The sequence below is a fragment of the Caretta caretta genome, chromosome 1, assembly GCF_965140235.1.
Source record: "Caretta caretta isolate rCarCar2 chromosome 1, rCarCar1.hap1, whole genome shotgun sequence".
Lineage (NCBI taxonomy): Eukaryota > Metazoa > Chordata > Testudines > Cheloniidae > Caretta > Caretta caretta.
In genome coordinates, this window is record NC_134206.1 from 140,604,591 (window position 1) to 140,622,369 (window position 17,779).

Here is a 17,779-nt window from a genome sequence, read left to right on the forward strand (position 1 = left end):
ATACAGCAACAACACTAAAGAAGATTCTGTGTCCTTTTGCCTAAGTTTACTGAGCCACACAGACACACACACTAAGTGGTATGTAGTATAGTATTACTATTTAACTCCATAGTACAGATATCAGCCATATTGGATAGTCTAGGTACTGGCAGTCAAAAGAGAAATTAACTAGAGTAGGTTGAAAAACAGAAATATTTTTCATAATTTTTTAAAATATATCCCTTTTTTGTTGAAAATTTTCAAAATCTTTCAGTCAGATCTAGCCTGAGTGGTCTTCTGGCTCGAGTCCCATTCAGGTCATTGCATTCTGCCTTCCTAACTTTCCTTTGCCGTCCCCCGCAGCGCATCCACACACCACCGCCAACCACCAGCACTGAAAGATCATGCGCCCCCCCCATCTGAGTTTTTTTTTTTTTTTTTGAAACAAAAGCAAGTGAAAATAATACAGGCTGATGTTTTTAACTGGGTCTTCTCTGGCGTTGACCATTGAGGGCTTCAGCAACCAGGGACAGAAACGTGCCTTTAACCTCCCTCCCCCTTTCCCTTCTGCTGAGAGTCCCGGCCAGGGGCAGAGGAGCGGGCGCGCGGGTGGGGGCCGGGAGCGCGCGAACGCAGGGCAAGGCGTCGGTCGGCCGCCGCGCCGCGCCGCGCCGGCACGTCACTCCGCGCCGGTCCGGGTCGGCCCAGCGGCCCTCGCTGAAGGAGACTGGAGGGCAGCAGGCTGCTCGTGCCCCCTCATGCGCAAGATGCTGCTGGCCGCGCTCTCCCGCGTGCTGCAGGGCCCGGCCGCCGCCGCCGCCGCGAGACCGGTGAGGGGGGCCGGGGGCGGCGCTGCGCGGGGAGCGGCGCGATCGACCCGCGTCCGGGTGGGGGCGGGCCGGGCCCGAAGCGGAGCGTGGGGGTTTGTGGGTCCGGCCCCGGGCTGGAGAAAACTGGGCCCGTGCGGCCGGGCGGGGCACCGGGGCCGCTTCAGGCCGGGGGCGCGGAGGCAGGAGCCGCCCCCAGGTGCCTCCTCGTGACTTGCTAAACATAACACTAAACCCCCTGCCCGCCCGCTGCGGTTGCGGCAACCGGGGCGGCTGATGTCGCCCGCACTCCGGAGTCACTGCGGGCTTGTGGCTTTTTCAAGGCGTTTAAAATGAGAACGCGAAGAATGGAGTGAGTCCGTGTCTGCTTTCTGTGATGTGAAGGGGGGATTCCCGGGCCCAGAAAGGGGCACTGCTGAGGGCAGTGTCTGGGCTCATGCTGCCACAGTGAGATGAGATCCTCTTTTACAAAATCGGATTGTTTACGCCAGAGGATGTTCCCTCCAGGGGCGCTCTCTTGCAGATCCAGGCACAATTACCCTTTGTACATGTACACAGCAAATTGGAACACAGGTTTGGTTTATTTAGATTCGCTACAAGTTGAAAGTATCTCCTTGAAGTCACCTGCCGTTTCCGACCTGTTTCTGTTAGCCCGTGCTGCGTCACTTTTTGTCTTAAATTCCTAATTCGGGTCAGATCATCAGTGGGTGTAAATGGGTACTCTTTTACACCAGCTGAGTATCTGGTCCTCTGTCTCAGGCCTGATCTGCACTAGAAAATTAGGTCAGTTTAACTGGTTTCAGAGTAACAGCTGTGTTAGTCTGTATTCACAAAAAGAAAACGAGGACTTGCGGCACTTTAGAGACTAACCAATTTATTTGAGCATAAGCTTATGCTCACAAAAGCTTATGCTCAAATAAATTGGTTAGTCTCTAAGGTGCCACAAGTCCTCCTTTTCTTTTTGTCAGTTTAACTGCATCAGTCAAGGATGTGAAAATCCACGCCCCGGAGCAGTGAGGTTAAACCAACCTAAATCCCAAGGTAGACAGTGTAGAAGGACGAATTCTTCCATTGATCTAGCTATCGCCTCTCGGGGAGGTGGATTACTTACACCTCTCCTGTTGGTGTGGGTAGTGTCTACACTGAAGTACTACAGCAGCGAAGTTGTGCTGCTGTAGTGTTTTAAGTGCAGATGAACCCTCAAACTGTTGCTGCATAATGCTCTTTTTCTGATCGCTCTGAATTCTCTCTACCATCACCATTTATTCTTGAGCATTGCAGACTCTCCTCATTCTGCCAGTTTCCCCCATTTATTTTGTTACGCATCTCCCATCATGCTGCTGGTACATTTGGAACAGTCTCCCTCTTTTCATCTCTCAAATCTTGTTTCCTCCTTAGACTTTTCTTCAAAACTCACTTTGAGATTCTTTTTACCCTTTTAGTATCAATCCCCACACCTTTCCTTATAGCAGCTGGTCATGTCTTGTGTCTGTCTTGTTAACTATTTACAAAGTAAGTTACAGGGTGAAATATGTCAACACAGGTTTGTAAAGTGCAGTATAAACTTGCAGTGGTATGCATATTATCCCATGAAATGCTGTTAAAACCAGATAGTAGGAGCTGGTCCTGTGTTCTAGTGGCAGAGCAACACTCTTTTTTGGTTTTGGCTCACTAGGAGCTGGAAGGGTGTGCTATTTGACCCTAAAAGAAAAGGAGTACTTGTGGCACCTTAGAGACTAACAAATTTGTTTGAGCATAAGCTTTCATGAGCTACAGCTCACTTCATGGGATGCATTCAGACCCTATTTACTAACTTCTATAGTTGATATGAAAAATGTTTGTTTTTTGACAGGCTTTGCAGAGTGCTTTGTCCTACCCTACTTAGGTCAGTCCAACCTTTCCTTCACCCAACTTGGGAACTCTTGGTAGTGAAGGGAAGTAAGGAGCAAAAGTGGGAGTTATCTTGAGGCACTGAGAGGGTTAAGGTGGGCAGGGAGTAGCTTGAGCTTCTTAAGACTTCAGTTGTCTTCAGTGCATCTTTTGCCAAATGTACTTAATGGAACAAAAATGTATGAGTTTAAATAGAATAGCAACTTAAAACATCAGCAGAGGAAAATGCAGAGAGGTTCAATACTGAATGGGTTAATGAAAGGTAAATATTTTGGGAAGGAAAAGGAGACTTAATCTTTTCCTGACTGCAAACAGTTGTTTTTAGTGATAAAATAACTAAGGCTTGAGGATTAAAATGAGAATAGGTGGTTGACAGGGAAAGTTCAAAATGCTAACAAAAATGCTAATTTACAGATACTGTCAAAACATCCTACCATTGTATGCATTTTTTTTACATACTGTTGTTGCATGTGTAATCCTAAAGTTACTAAAGATCAGCGAATACAATTCTTATTTTTCAGTTTGTCTACTTCGTACATTTGACATTTTATACAAAGGAAGCTTCACTGTTTCCCATGTCTAGTCATTTGTGTGTGTAAACTCAGAACAGTTAGGGAGGACACCAGCCTTTTTTTAAAATTGATTCAATTTCATTTTGGTTGTGAGCTTTTAAAAATAACTTTTGAAGTGTTGAAACCAAAGAAAGGTAGTGAACCACAGAAGACGTTATTGAATTACTACTGTGTGATTTTACAAGATTTTTCATCTTGTGCTATGTTCTTAGGCTGTGTAACCCAATGTCTGCAATTGTGCAGATAAGTGATCTGGTGTTAGCATAAGTGGTCAAATTCTCTTAGTATGCTTTTGGAAAGAAAGCTTTTAAAAATAGTTGCTAGGTGAACTAAAGAGATTCATTCAAAGATGGATTACGATCTGAAACAGATAAGGATGTTCTCTAAGATTTCCTACATTTCTTCTGTTCACATGTCTGAGCAGTGATCCCAGTTTAAGTGTACTAACATGATTATGAAGACTGTTAGTATATATTTTTGTTGTTGTTTGTTTGTATTTTGAGTGTGGAATTCATATGTCTCAGGAAGCATATAGTCAGACAACTCCCTAATCTTGTACTGAGCTGTTGAAATTGCTGACTATTTTAAGGAAAAAATATCCCATGCTCAGTGAAATTACTTTGTTTAATGAAGTTTTATATGAGCTTACATCTTAACATTTTGATCCCTACCCTTCTTTCGCAACTCATTTCCATATAGACAAGAGACCCCCCCCCCCCCCCAGTGAGTGAGACATAGCTCACGAAAGCTTATGCTCAAATAAATTTGTTAGTCTCGAAGGTGCCACAAGTACGCCTTTTCTTTTTGCGAATACAGACTAACATGGTTGCTACTCTGAAACCACCAACTTCCTGGTGTTGAAACTAATCAGTGAGGAGAATGACTTTGGGCTCTGTTCTCAGTGTGCCATTGACCCTCCTCAGTATCAAATGGGGAAAAGAGCTTCCCCAGTGACTTCTTTTGCATGGATCTCACACCTGGTAGAAAAAGGCTGGCGAAGCGAGCTTGTGCAGCAGTGTGCTTTCCACTCAGTACAGACCTCCGAGGCTTGGTCTACACTAGGAACTTATGTTGGTATAACTGTGTCGCTCCGGGGTATGCATTTTCTACACCCCTGAGTGTACTGACTTAACTTCTGGTGTAGACAGCACTATGTTGATAGGAGGGCTTCCCCCATTGACATAGCTACCACCTCTTGGAGAGGTGGAGTATCTATGCTGGATTAAAAAAAAAAAGCTCTCCTGTTGGTGTAGGTAATGTCTTCACTCAGTGCTATGGCGGTGCAGCTGCAGCACGGTAAGCGTAGACAAGCCCTCAGACCGATAGAGTGACTTGCTCACTCTTGCATGGTAGGGGCTAATGGGGAGAAGATATTGGAAGAGAGGCTAAGAATTAATGCATCTGACTTTCATCTTTCCTACACTAGTTTTATACCTGTGTAACTCTGACTTTAGCAACATATCATATCATGTAACATATCATGTTACTTCTGGTTAACCGGTGAAAGCAAACCAGAATCAGGCCTGCTGTATGGAGAGAGGACATGGGATTGGAGGAGGATTGTCATGCGTAGGAGTTACTTTGACAAAGATAAGGATTTAGTGGGTTAAAAATAGGAAGTAAAAGTGGTTATTAATACCTAGTTCTAATATAGTATTTTTTTATACAAAGATCTCAAAGCACTTTACAAAAGAGGTAAATATAGTTATCCTCATTTTATAGAAGAGGGAAACTGAGACATAGAGGTGAAGTGACTTGCCTAAGGTCATCCAGTAGGCACAGCGGATAAATGGGCAACATTCTGAGGAGAATAGTAATAGAGAAACTTTATAAATGAAAATTGGCAAGTTTGAGGGCTGCGTAGGAATATAACAGGGACAAATGAGCTGAGTGGGGTATCCTATTACTCCCTCCTCCTTATTCCACACCACATTGTCTTATTACATGTCTGGAAAGCACCAAACACACTTTTGAGCACTACACTAAAAAGGTAGATGTTTTCTGAGTCAGGTTTGTGCTGACATGGTCTGCAGCCTGAACCAATGAGTTTTGTCTCTGTTGATTAAACTTGCCAGGCTGATTGACCGACCAGTCATCAACTTCCAAGATTATGGAATGAGGGCATGAGTAGAAGCAGCGAGAATTCTTTCAATTGTCAATTGCCTTTCCTTTTCCACCCACTCGATGTCTCTGTTGCAGCCCAATTCTTATATTTGTTTTTTTTCCCATTCTTCTTTCATTGTGTATTCTTGTACACCCCACTGCTCTTATGTTTGGGCTTTTTTGCCAGTTGCTCCACATTATGTTCAGTGTGCTTACAGCGAACTAAAATGTATTAAATTTAAGATCCATGAAGCGGTTTAAAAAATTGATTTCTAGTATATTTCATTTTGAGAACAGTTTGGGGTGAAGCAGATAACTCAAAAAAATCAACCAACCCCCAAACCCTTTATAAATTATAGCTTTATAGACTGACAGTACAGTGGCAGAGTGCTACCTCAGGAAGGGAGGAAAACTCTCTTGCAGAAATCAGGAACTATGCAGAAGGGGAGGGAGTCTCTCTTGAGAGGAAAAATGCCTTTAGGAGAATCTGTAAATGAAGTGTTAAATTGGAATTTACCAATGAAGTGTTAAATTATTTAATATTTGACAAACTTTTTTTTCCCCCAGATTATGAACTTAGTACCAGGCTTTTAACTCTTAACCTGTTGATCACTTTAGATAAGCTATTATCAGCAGGACAGTGGGGTGGGAGGAGGTATTGTTTCATATTCTCTGTGTATATATAAAGTCTGCTGCAGTTTCCACGGTATGCATCTGATGAAGTGAGCTGTAGCTCACGAAAGCTCATGCTCAAATAAATTGGTTAGTTTCTAAGGTGCCACAAGTACTCCTTTTCTTTTTGCGAATACAGACTAACACGGCTGTTCCTCTGAAACAACTCTTAAACAGTGTCCTTTTATGCTGCTGGCATTAGTTCTTGACAGTACATGTTGTCACTGCTTTTGTGAAAATCATTTTAATCAAGAACTGAAATTTTAAGTACATTTCAGGACACTTAACATTATAAGACTGTGTACACCAATTTCAGCATTTATTAGTCTTTACTTTCAGAATGATAGTCCCTATAGAAGGAAACTTCAGGATTCTTCCCTGTACAGCAGAGACTCTAATAAGTGAAAGGGTTATTTTGTCATTTTTGTAACTGAAAGTAGCAGACTGCCCTTTCTGGATGTTAGGAGGTAATCTTTCACTGGATCCGTTCCCTCTGATGCAGCTCATTTGCCACATGTGATGGATAAAATCTAGGAGCTAATTGCTAGTTCCTCAGTCTACATTAAGGCACCCAATTAGAAATGGCCTGAGCTTTTCTGCACATTTGAGTGCCCAAGCTAGTTCTATTGAGAGATCTTAATATTGATTTGGAAACCTAATTTAGGCTTCCAGGTTTGAAAATTTTGGGTCTGATTCTTTTCCCTGGATTTTGTTACTTACACTGGTGCAAGTCAGTGTTAACATACTGGCAATTAAGAGTAGCACTTATATCCACTTCATAAGGTAATGTTTTACATCTACTTTGCACTCCATGTGCACAGGTGTTAAATGACTTCATGAAGTCCAGAGCTGGGAAGAATCAAGTCATGAGGCCTTAAAGTACATCCATAAGCAAGAGAAATTATAGTACTATCTTTTATTTTGCTAGGCTATTGATTATTTTTTCCCTGAATCAATTTATTACAGCTGTTGACTCTTTTCTCTTTTTGTTTCCTCCAATTGCTGCTACCTTAGGGAGCTGTTAGTGAGGTAAGGCACATCACTTCTGTAAAGGTTTGCTTTTAGCCAGTTAAAATTATGTACATATGTAATCTGCTGTACAAACTTGCTAGCCTTTTTATATAAACCTAAACTCCTTGCTCATTTTTAATGTCACATGTAAAATGGCTAGAGAGCACTGTTAGTATTGCTACATTTTACTTATTTAATCTAATTTTCAGAATGTTTCTTGAATATCTTTAATCTTAGTAGTTTTTTCTTTTAATCTGTTGCATTAAAGAAGGGTTAAAAGGATATTGAGGTTTTTAGATTGCTTCAAAATGTTTATAGTCTGAGGAAAGTCTTCAGAGTCTAAAAGTGGAGGGTTTTTTGTTTTTAAATTTGTACTCAATTTCTGAGAGAGTACACCAGAACAATATTTTTTGTTAAGTATGAAAATAGTTCTGTTGTTCTGTCAGTTGACGCCAAGCAACAAACTAACAATAAGCATCCCAGATCCGTGGTTACTGATATTAATTATCAAAGAGAGATGTTTACCAACCCTCAGGCCAAAACTTTAATTGTTACTCAAGAAAAATAATTGTATGTGTCATCTGCTCCTTTCAAAACATTGAGGGGAAAAAAACCCAAATGTAAACCAAAACAGGATAAAAATGCAGCCTCTTCCCACAAGATTTTAAAGAGTAAGTAATTAAGAGTGTAAAGAAGTCAGTGTCCTTTTAATGTAGTGATGGTACCAGTGAATTCAGTCATGTAATGTGGATTGTGCATGGTATGCCAAATTTTGGTGAATGTGGATGAAAAGTGATGGGCTGCGGGATGAAGGTTGACAGATAGAGGAGGAAGAAATGGGATTATATTTAGCTTGCTAATGTTCTGTAGACTGGTAGTAACTTTGTAGTATGTTGAAATATAATGTGCTTGAGAGATACTGTGTATATATATGTAATATATGTAGTATTTGCTATAGACATACATTTATGTGTATATATGATATGTTGTGTGTGTATACATTTTTTCACAGTCCTGAGCAATGTAGCTAGGTCAGCTTACATTTTAGGTATAGGCCAGGCTTAGATTGCAGTTCACTCTGGTTTCTGGTAATTAATTGCAACTTCATTTTTAAATATGAAAAATTTTGCACCGTGAGCACCACAGTTAGGTCAGCCTAACCCATGGTATAGATGTGGTGAGATGAATGGAAGAATCATAGAATCATAGAATATAAGGGTTGGAAGGGACCCCAGAAGGTCATCTAGTCCAACCCCCTGCTCAAAGCAGGACCAATTCCCAGTTAAATCCCAGAAGGATTCTTCCATCAACGTAGCTACCACCTCTCAGAGAAGTGGATTAACTACATTGATTGAAACGATGCAGCCTCTGGCGGGACACTACTGAGAGTATCAATTCAGGACAAATTGCTTAGAGCAGGGCAGTTACAGCCCAAAGCTGGGGTTCCTTCACTACTGAGGTACACCAAACCAGCGAAATAGAGAGGACTTCGGTTTTACCCCGCTGTCTAACCAGAAGTCATACAAGCAATTCCCTTAGACACTCCAATTTCCCAGTATCACCACCAGCCCCACTTCTTATGGGGATGAATGGTTATGAAAAACAATACCCCAGTGAAAGAAAAAGGGTTCTCCAGATCCCAAAGGACCAAGCCCCAGACTAAGGTTAGTAAACCAGTTAGATCTTACCCACAAATCACGCTGTTGCCAATCCTTTAGAATCTAAAATCTAAAGGGTTATTCATAAAAAGAAAAAAAATATAGTTGAGGGCTAAAACTGGTTAAAAGGAATCAATTACATACAGTAATGGCAAAGTTCTTGGTTCAGGCTTGTAGCAGTGATGGAATAAACTGCAGGCTCAAATCAAGTCTCTGGAGTACATCCATAGCTTGGATGGGTCATTGAGTCCTTTGTTCAGAGCTTCAGTTTGTAGCAAAGTTCCTCCAGAGGTAAGAAGTAGGATTGAAGACAAAATGGAGGGGATTCCAGGGCCTTTTATATCCTCTGCCATGTGGAAGGACACCCCTTTGTTCTTACTGTGGAAAATCACAGCAGCAAGATGGAGTTTGGAGTCACATGGGCAGGTCACATGGCCATGCATGACTCAGTTCTTTACAGGTAGAGCAGCCATTACTCACATGCTACCTTGACTGTTGTGGATTGGAGTCTCCCAAGGTCCATTGTCAGTTAAGTGTTTCTTGATCGGGCACTTAATCTGAAGATTCCCTTCTCAAAAAGCTGGCCAAATGCTTCATTGGTGCTACTTAGAATCAAACACATTGAGATACAAGTACATAGCCAGTATTCATAATTTCAAATACAAAAATAATACAGACAGCATAATTATAACCAGCAAATTACAACCTTTTCATAGACCCCTTGATCGCCTTTGTACAAGTTTTGGTGCAACTATAGGACCTTGGTTGCAACAATGATCTATACTGTCACAGTTCATGTCAATAATGTCACACCGGTATGTCGATGTAGGAAGTGTCTACACCATGGTGCTGCTACAGTGTATTTCTATAGTGTAGACCTACCCCTGGGACTCTTATTCCAAAGATGGACATGCACTGTTATGTTCTGGCTTGTCTGTTTGCCCGCTCCTGGAAGAATGTCTTACCTGTTCATATTACGAAAAACATTAGGTTATAAAATCAGTTAAGCAATAGAATAAACTGCCAAGGTAACTTGTAGGATCACAATCCTAACAGACTAGAGTGACATCCATCTGTAAGAACTTTTTTTTTTTTTTAAAGTAAAACTGAAAAATATCCTGTCATTGTGGGGTGGGAGGTGAACTACATGATGTGCTATATGACCCTTTCAGGTGACCATATATGTCAGCAGCTTGGCTGAATGAGTTATTGGAATTGCTCTTTTATATAGCTAGATAGGAACTTGGGCTTTTGGAACCAGAGGTAAAATGTTGTATTCACTATGCTGTATAGACAGTGGGTGGATGGATGGATAAGCAATTGTTGCAACATAACCATCATTTATGAGCGTTACAAAGGAGTGTTGAGTGTAGAGTAGCCCCCTAATCCGTGCCCACTTTATTTTAAAATGTACCGCCTGTTCTGTTACATTTCCTTCTTGAAGCTTTCTGTGTCTTAGGTCCCTGGCCCTTATGGTTTCACACTGTTTTCAAGATCTGACTGTGCTGCTCTGGCTCAATCTATGCTATTCTTTATTCCTCAACTATCTGTTCCTGTCATTACCTTTCTAAAGTGGGTCTAGGTTGTCCCTAGAAGTGAATAATTTTAAATCCTGCCAAGTCATGGGGACTGGTCTAGGGATGAAAGGTAGCTGTTAACTTGAAATGATTAGAGCAGCCTAAATTTCAGAAAATTTGTGTTTTTCTTGCTATTCTAATATAGGTGAAATTAACCCCTATGCAGAGGGCTAGGACAAAGCCTATGTCCTACTCACCCTGTGTTCTCACACGGTAAATTTCACACACCCACAAAGACAACTTCCCTTTGAGTTTGATGCTCTTGATGCTTGCAGGATCTTAAGAACTGTTCAGAATCCTCATGTTTCCATTATTACTTAGTTATTGATCACTGTTGCGAGCTTAAGATGGCACCCAATCTTCTGTTTAAAAAAACTTTAAATTCAAGTTAGAAAAGGAGTTATAATATCTAGGGAGGGGTACAAGTTAAAATCCAAACTACTCTCTAGTACTATGGGAAGATAAACATAATTTGTGAGTTAAGCACTTTCCATTGGTATCTGGAAGTACTGTATGTGCAACATATAATGTTGACTGATTGTTTAAATGACTGGGGAAATGTTCTTTTTCCTTGGGATTGTTGTTGACTTCTACATTTAAATAACATGTATTGGGGGTTTTTTTAGGTTTCCCGTGTGGTGGTGGCATCTCGTAACTACGCAGATTTCACAAGTGAGGCTACATTTGATATTAAGGTAAGGAAGTTGAATATTTCATTTTTGAGAATTAGCATTAAATAGAAGTATTGTTGTAGATATTACCACTATGGATTTCTCTGTAAGAAAAGACATAATTTCTGAATGTTCAAAACCAAACATTTTTATATCTATCTGCACCTGGCAGGAGTTCACAACTGTTATTTCCTGAGTGCATGAAAAAAAGTCAAATTACGCGACGAGTAAAAATTGTTGCTGTTTGGGATATTTAAAATGCTAATGTAAGATTCTGAGGTAACTAAAAACAGAAAATTGCATAAATTATTGAGATGAAAAACTGAAATATCGTGAACTTAGGACTGGAAGGGACCTCCTGAGTCCTGGAGCCCAGTCCCCTGCTGTTCAGGCAACCCTCATGTATAATCCTGTTCATAAGTGCATCAAGCTCTATCTTAAAATTAGGGAGATTGTTTACCCCTACTAATCCTATTGGAAGGCTGTTCCAGAACATTACTCCTCTGATGGCTAGAAACCTTCTAATTTCCAGTCTATATTCATGACTAGTTTATACCCATTTGTTGTTGTGCCAGCTTTGTCCTTTAGCTTAAATTGCTCTTGAGACATGTACTAAGCATCTGCACGGACTCATGAGGATGAAGGTCTCTTGTCTTTATACCCAGCATGCCAGCAGGCATTGGATTGACCGGGCCCCTTAGTAGTACACAATACCATTTTTCACCTCTTGGCCCGATCAGTATCGGCAAAATCTAAAGTTTGAAGTCAGTTAGTTCTCTTAAGGGGCTCAGTCATTCTCTCCTATTTGGGTTTCCCTCACAGTCTTCTGTCAGAGGAATGGCATTTGCTGCTCCCCATGTGTGACAGTCAGGGTCCAGTTACCCCAAGGAGAGAACGGAAGGTTTAAGTCATTAGTCTCATAGTCATTATGAGATGTATACAGTTTATGGCTGTGAATATATGTATGTGTGTATGTAGAAAATTGTAATAGATACTGTGGTGCGACTTCAGCATCACCTCACAACAGGGCGGTGAAGCAATCAGACCGAGAGGAATTATCTCCCCACCCAGAGGAGACTAGCTTCAAACATGTAGCCATTGGCCAGTCCAAGAAAAAACAATGAGGAACCATCAAAGTAAAGGGAAATGGCTTGAAACTGAAAAGAAAATCACAGTCTTTGAAAACTAAGAAAGGAGGGAGTTTTCCCCACTTTGAATATCTATTGTGAGTAGTGACTGAAGGGGGGGGAGGCAAACCATTTTAAAATGGAAGTGATTTGAATTGAAGAGCCTCCTGCCTTGAGACTGTCCCCCAAGTTCTGGATTCTATCAGTGAATACTGGCATAAGCACCAACTCTGTGGATGCTCCAGCCCTGGAGCACCCACGGAAAAAAACTAGTGGGTGCTTAGCACCCACCGGCAGTCAGCTTCTCTCCACCCCCTGCCAGTGTCCCTGCTGATCAACTCCTCTCCCTCCCTCCAATCGCCTCCTGCCTTCCGCAATGAGCTGTTCCTGCAGAGCTGGGGTGGGACGAGGTGGCTGGGGGTGGGGCCTTGGGAAAAGGGGTGGAGTGAGGGTGGGGCACTGCCGGGGCAAGGAAGAAGCCAGCGCCTGTGAATACTGGATCCCCCTTACAGCTAAGGGGTAAGCTGGGAAACTTTTAAGGCAATAGGTAACTCTTATTAGAAAAGGGATTTTATCTAATAGGAAAGTGCAAAGCCTGTGATTGTCTTTGTTTATTTTCATACCAAGCAGATCTCTGTTGTGCAAACTGGAACACATGCTCCACACAAAATAAACTGGTATCTGAGGGACTGGCTTCATGTCTTCAAGGATGACAGATCAGATGTGAAAAATCCAAGTATCTGGTAGTTAAGAACTTGGGATGGACATATTTAGGGAGACTTGGGACTGGAAGGGCTGGCATCACCCGGCAAAGAGTAATTGGGCTGGTGAGAGCTAGGGTCAAACCTTATGCTTGTGGGCCGGCTGCTGGTGTCAGAGATCTGAACCATGGCTGCACAGCATCAAGGCATCCAAAGGGCAGACATTAGCCTGGTCTGGGTGGACCCCAAAATGTCACACCATAGCAGAAGCCATGGGTTCCATATCCCAAACATGCAGCCTTTCCCTCAGGTCTGTGTGGATTCTGGGGAACATGCAAGAGGGAATGGGGCATCCTCTGTAATTGTTTGATTTGCTACAGTCCCTGGAGAATGTGTTCCCTATGCCACTAGCTACCCCAGGAAGGAGAGGTTGCTTTGGAGCGCAGAGAGGGGAAAACAGTTTCAGTTACTTCAGACTCTGTCTGCAGTAATTTATGCTCACTTCCTGTTCAGGTTTTGGAAAGTACCCACTTCCCACTCATCCAGACTGGTGGAAGCTTCCTGCATGGTATAAGGGTGAGGAGGGCAGTATGTTGCAAAGGTGGCGTCCCTTTTGGCAGGCAAAGGGAGATCCTGCACACAACGCCCTCTGTGTGCTGGTGCACAGAATAAGACCTGGTCCTATTGTGATGGGGTCCCCGGGGTGCAACCTGGACTGTGGGACCGCTGAGCCCTCCAAACCCACCAACCTCGGTTGCCTCTCACACTGTGATGCTGATGTCAAACTATAAACCTCTGACAGGCACTGCACTTACACAGCCATCCACAGGCAGGGACATACCCAACTGACTTACATGAGTAATCTCCCAGCCACTCATGAACCAGCAATAGAGAGGTTCCAGCCAATTCTCCGCCCTGCGCCCCCACCAGCTCCCCAGCCTTGTACCCCAGAACTGTACTATCTTGCACTGGTCAGAAGCCTGACCAGTGTAAGTTCATTACTTAGTTCACCACTTCTTCATAGGAAAGTGGACATACGCCAGCCTTTGTGACCTGAGTAGATTTCCCAAGCACTTTTGACAAACTCACTGGTAAGGATAAAACATTAACTTGGTTTATTAACTACAGAAAGATAGTTTTTAAGTGATTATAAGTGGTAGGTATAAAGGAGATAGTTACCTTAAGAAGTAAAAATAGAAACATGCATGCATTCTAAATCCTAAACTTTTATTCTAAGCAAGTGTTGGATCGAACAGCTTTTCTCACCCTAACAGATGGTACAAGCAGGTTACAGTTCCTCAGTACATAGACTGGAGTCCCTTTCCAGCCTGGGACCAAACTTCCCCATTTCAAAGTCTTTGTCCTCCAGATGTTCTTCCAGATGTTGGGGGTGGGGGAGGGAAGAGACCCACTGTCTCTTTTATACTTTCTTCCAGCTTGCTGGAAAGATCTTTGCTGTGACGTGTTAGTCTGCCCCTATGGGGTACTTGTCTTCTCCAGCAAGTCTGTGGGATAGTGGATTGGGTGTTAACAAGTCATTAATACTGTCTGGCTATTGATGGCTACTCCTTTGTTGTAACTGAAAGGCTGGTTGTGGGAGTTCCCAACCTCAGAACATATTTCCATAACACATATAGCAATACTTCACATCTTCACATACAATGATATGGTAGTATATACAATCCCACAGGATATTAATGTTCACCAGATCAAGACTTATAAAATGATATCCCTCAAGGCATACTTTGTACAAAACATATCCTAATATCACAGTGGTGAATATGGGGGCTCCAGGGTGCTCCTTTGAGGTACAGAGTGTCTCACCTATGTTGCGAGCCATTATGGTTTTTAAGATTATCTTTGGACTGTGACTTATGAAGCAGTGCTGTCTTCCTGAGTCTGCAGATAGAATAGTTCGGTCAACTTCTTCCTGGTGTAAGCCCACTGGTATCAGTGGATTGTCACTGGAGATGAAACTGCTCTACTAGCTGTGGGGTACAAAATGGAGCATTTAACTTTGAAGTGTAACAAAGACTGTGTAAATGTCCCCACTGCTAATTATTTTACAGCCGACCCCTTTAACAAACATTCTGATCATCACAGTCTTGTGGGGAGAATTTGAGTAGATTACCACCACTTCCCTATCTGACCCCGGATAGTACTGTGACCCCTTCCTCCACAGAAAGACAGCCATGTAAAAGGATCAGACTCTTTTTTTTCTGTCCTTTGATAGGGCACATACAAAGTAGACTGGCCTGCTGAAAAGGAATAGCCATACTAAAGGACTGAGTATCTAAGTTCCCTCTAAGCTGCGCGGCAGGCTATAAAGGACCGTGCAGGCACACGGCCACAGGGGCCTGGACAGGGGAGAGGTAGGGGCTGGGCAGGGAGGGGAGGAAGCTGGGGTGTGCAGGGCTGGCCCCAGAGCTGCTGCTGGTGGGGAGATGGCTAGGGGGAGTTCTCTCCTGCTGGGGGAGCCTGTACCCCAAACCCCTCATCCCTGGCCCCACCCCAGAACCCACACCCCCAGCCAGAGCCCTCACCCCGCTACACCCCAAGCCCAAACTCTCTGCCCCAACTCCTGCACCCCAAATCCTTCATTCCCAGCCCCACCCCAGAGATTCAATCAACTCATCTAGATATTTGCTTTTTAGTGAAGTCAGTACAAATTAAAATTTCATACAGACGATGACTTGTTTATACTGCTCTATATACTGTACACTGAAATGCAAGTACAGTATTTATATTCCGGTTGATTTATTTTATAATTATATGGTAGTAATGCGAAAGTAAGCAATTTTTCAATAATAGTGTTCTGTGACACTTTTGTATTTTTATGTCTGATTTTGTAAGCAAGTAGTTTTTAAGTTAAGTGAAACTTGGGGATATGCAAGACAAATCAGACTCCTGAAACGGGTACAGTAATCTGGAAAAGTTGAGAACCACTGGTTTAGACCTAAAGATTCAGGTTTTACTGTTCAGAAACTATCTGGAACTTGAACATAATAAATTAAAATATTGGATTTTTAGTGCTGAGATGAGAAACAGGGACATGTACCTTATTGAAATACCTCCTTGATCGTTTCTTTAGAAATGCGATCTCCATCTCCTGGAAGAGGGCCCTCCTGTCACAGCAGTGCTGACTCGGGAGGAGGGACTACGTTACTATAGGACTATGCACACCATTCGGCGCATGGAACTGAAGTCAGACCAGTTGTATAAACAGAAGATTATTCGTGGCTTCTGCCATTTATGTGATGGTCAGGTGAGTGATAGGTCCAGAGGGTTCATAAAACAGTGTGGAGTCTTTGTTTGTTGCATTATTTAATGTAGGGGTTTGAATGAAGAGGGAGCTAAGTTTAGAAGCATAAATAAATTTTAGAAGTGGAAAATACCTTAGTCTTAAAGCATAGCTGGATCACGGACACCCCTTCTCTTTCAGCATATGTATAAACCAAAATTTGGTCTATTTTTCCTTATTTAAAGACAAACAAAAAATCCACTTTAGATCATATGTGCCCCAGCTAATGAGGTTGGAAGAAGATCTACCTGTAGCTTCCTCAGGGCAACAGATGGGAGGGAGAAGGCAGAAAGCTGCTGAAGATGGGCACAGGAAACCAGTATCTGCAATGTTCTGTTTACAGCTAATCTGGAGGTGGAGGCAGGGCTTGGGGTTCCCTGTTTCCTCCACATCAAGCTTCCCAGATGTCCTTTGGGAAGGCTGGGGCAAAAAACATTTGGCCTCTAAAATAGCATCTGCCAGCAGGGAAAGAACTTCAGGGATGTCTGTAGCCTAGTTTTGCTGCCTGTCCTTTTTCCCCCTTTTTGGGTGTGGTGCAAAATCCCCTCTTCTGTGAGATGGCTGGTGATACTTGTCTCCCCTGCTCACTGATCATGGGGAATGGAAAGGTCAGTCACGGTGAGCATGGGAAGAGCAGTGCTTAAGAGGTTGAACACACAGGCAGTGACAGTGGTCTGCAAGCTTTCCTAGTTTCTCACCTTCCTGAACATAATCATCAATCTCCTCCTCTGCTGGTTTTGATTATTTTGGAGTTGCAGACTGTTGTAGTCAAAGGACCTAGCTCCAGCCCCATGTCAGGCGTATGTCTCTGTTGGGGTGCAGGACAGTTGACTGTACCTGGTGCCTCCATTGCTACAGGTCTTCTAAGTATGGACTGGGGACCTTGGCCCCCAGCCTCAAGAGCTGGTTAGAGGAGTCTCCTGTTTTGTCCCCTGTTGTCAGACTTATTTTTCCTTTACAACAGGAAGCATGCTGTGTTGGACTTCAAGCTGCCATGAAACAAACAGATCACTTGATAACAGCATACCGGGCTCATGGCTATGTCCACACACGTGGAACTCCTGTCCGAGAGATCCTTGCTGAGCTTACAGGTTCATTTTGAATAAAATAATAAAGATAAATGAGGAACAAAGTAGACTGGCCTGCTGAAACTTATCTTGTACTTATACTGCTTGTATATCTTGTACTTATAAGTACTGCTGTACTTATCTTGCATCAGCATTTCCAGATAACATCTAAACCAGTGATACTCAGACTGAGGCTCGTGAGCCGCAAGTGGCTCTTTAATGTGCCTCCTACAGCTCTTTGCTGCACATGATATTAAAACACTGTGTGATTTAATTACTAACCAAGATGCTTTTACTATGTTATTAACCAATTGTAGTTGATAAAATAATAATACTTGATCATTTTGCTGTGAGAATAATATACGTAAAAAACTAAATATTTCCTGTCATACTGTTTAAATATGAATATATAGTCCTATAGTAAATTAAACCGTGAATTTACACTGCTGTGGCTCTTTTGGGTTAATGAGGTTCCTGAACCACTGAGGTCTGAGCATCACTGATCTAGACTAACTATGACATACTAAATACATTGGGACATGGGATGTCACACAGTAACATGGGAAAGTTAAATCATCAGTATTCTGTGACCTCTCTGGATGCCTCACAATAAAGTCACAAGG

General features: G+C 42.5%; 1 protein-coding gene across 2 annotated transcripts in view; it reads left to right on the forward strand.

Annotated features, from left to right (window-relative positions):
- The first annotated feature begins 650 nt into the window (after window positions 1-650).
- Window positions 651-17,779, forward strand: part of PDHA1 (pyruvate dehydrogenase E1 subunit alpha 1) — a 28,148-nt gene continuing 11,019 nt past the window's right edge. The window contains exons 1-5 of one of the 2 annotated variants that reach the window (XM_048862511.2): window positions 651-809; window positions 7,058-7,072; window positions 10,916-10,984; window positions 15,880-16,053; window positions 17,054-17,180. In XM_048862511.2, the coding sequence (XP_048718468.2) occupies window positions 738-809; window positions 7,058-7,072; window positions 10,916-10,984; window positions 15,880-16,053; window positions 17,054-17,180 (457 nt within the window). In that variant the 5' untranslated portion in view covers window positions 651-737. The remainder of the gene's footprint in view (window positions 810-7,057; window positions 7,073-10,915; window positions 10,985-15,879; window positions 16,054-17,053; window positions 17,181-17,779) is intronic. The other variant, XM_048862521.2, reaches the window with a different exon arrangement.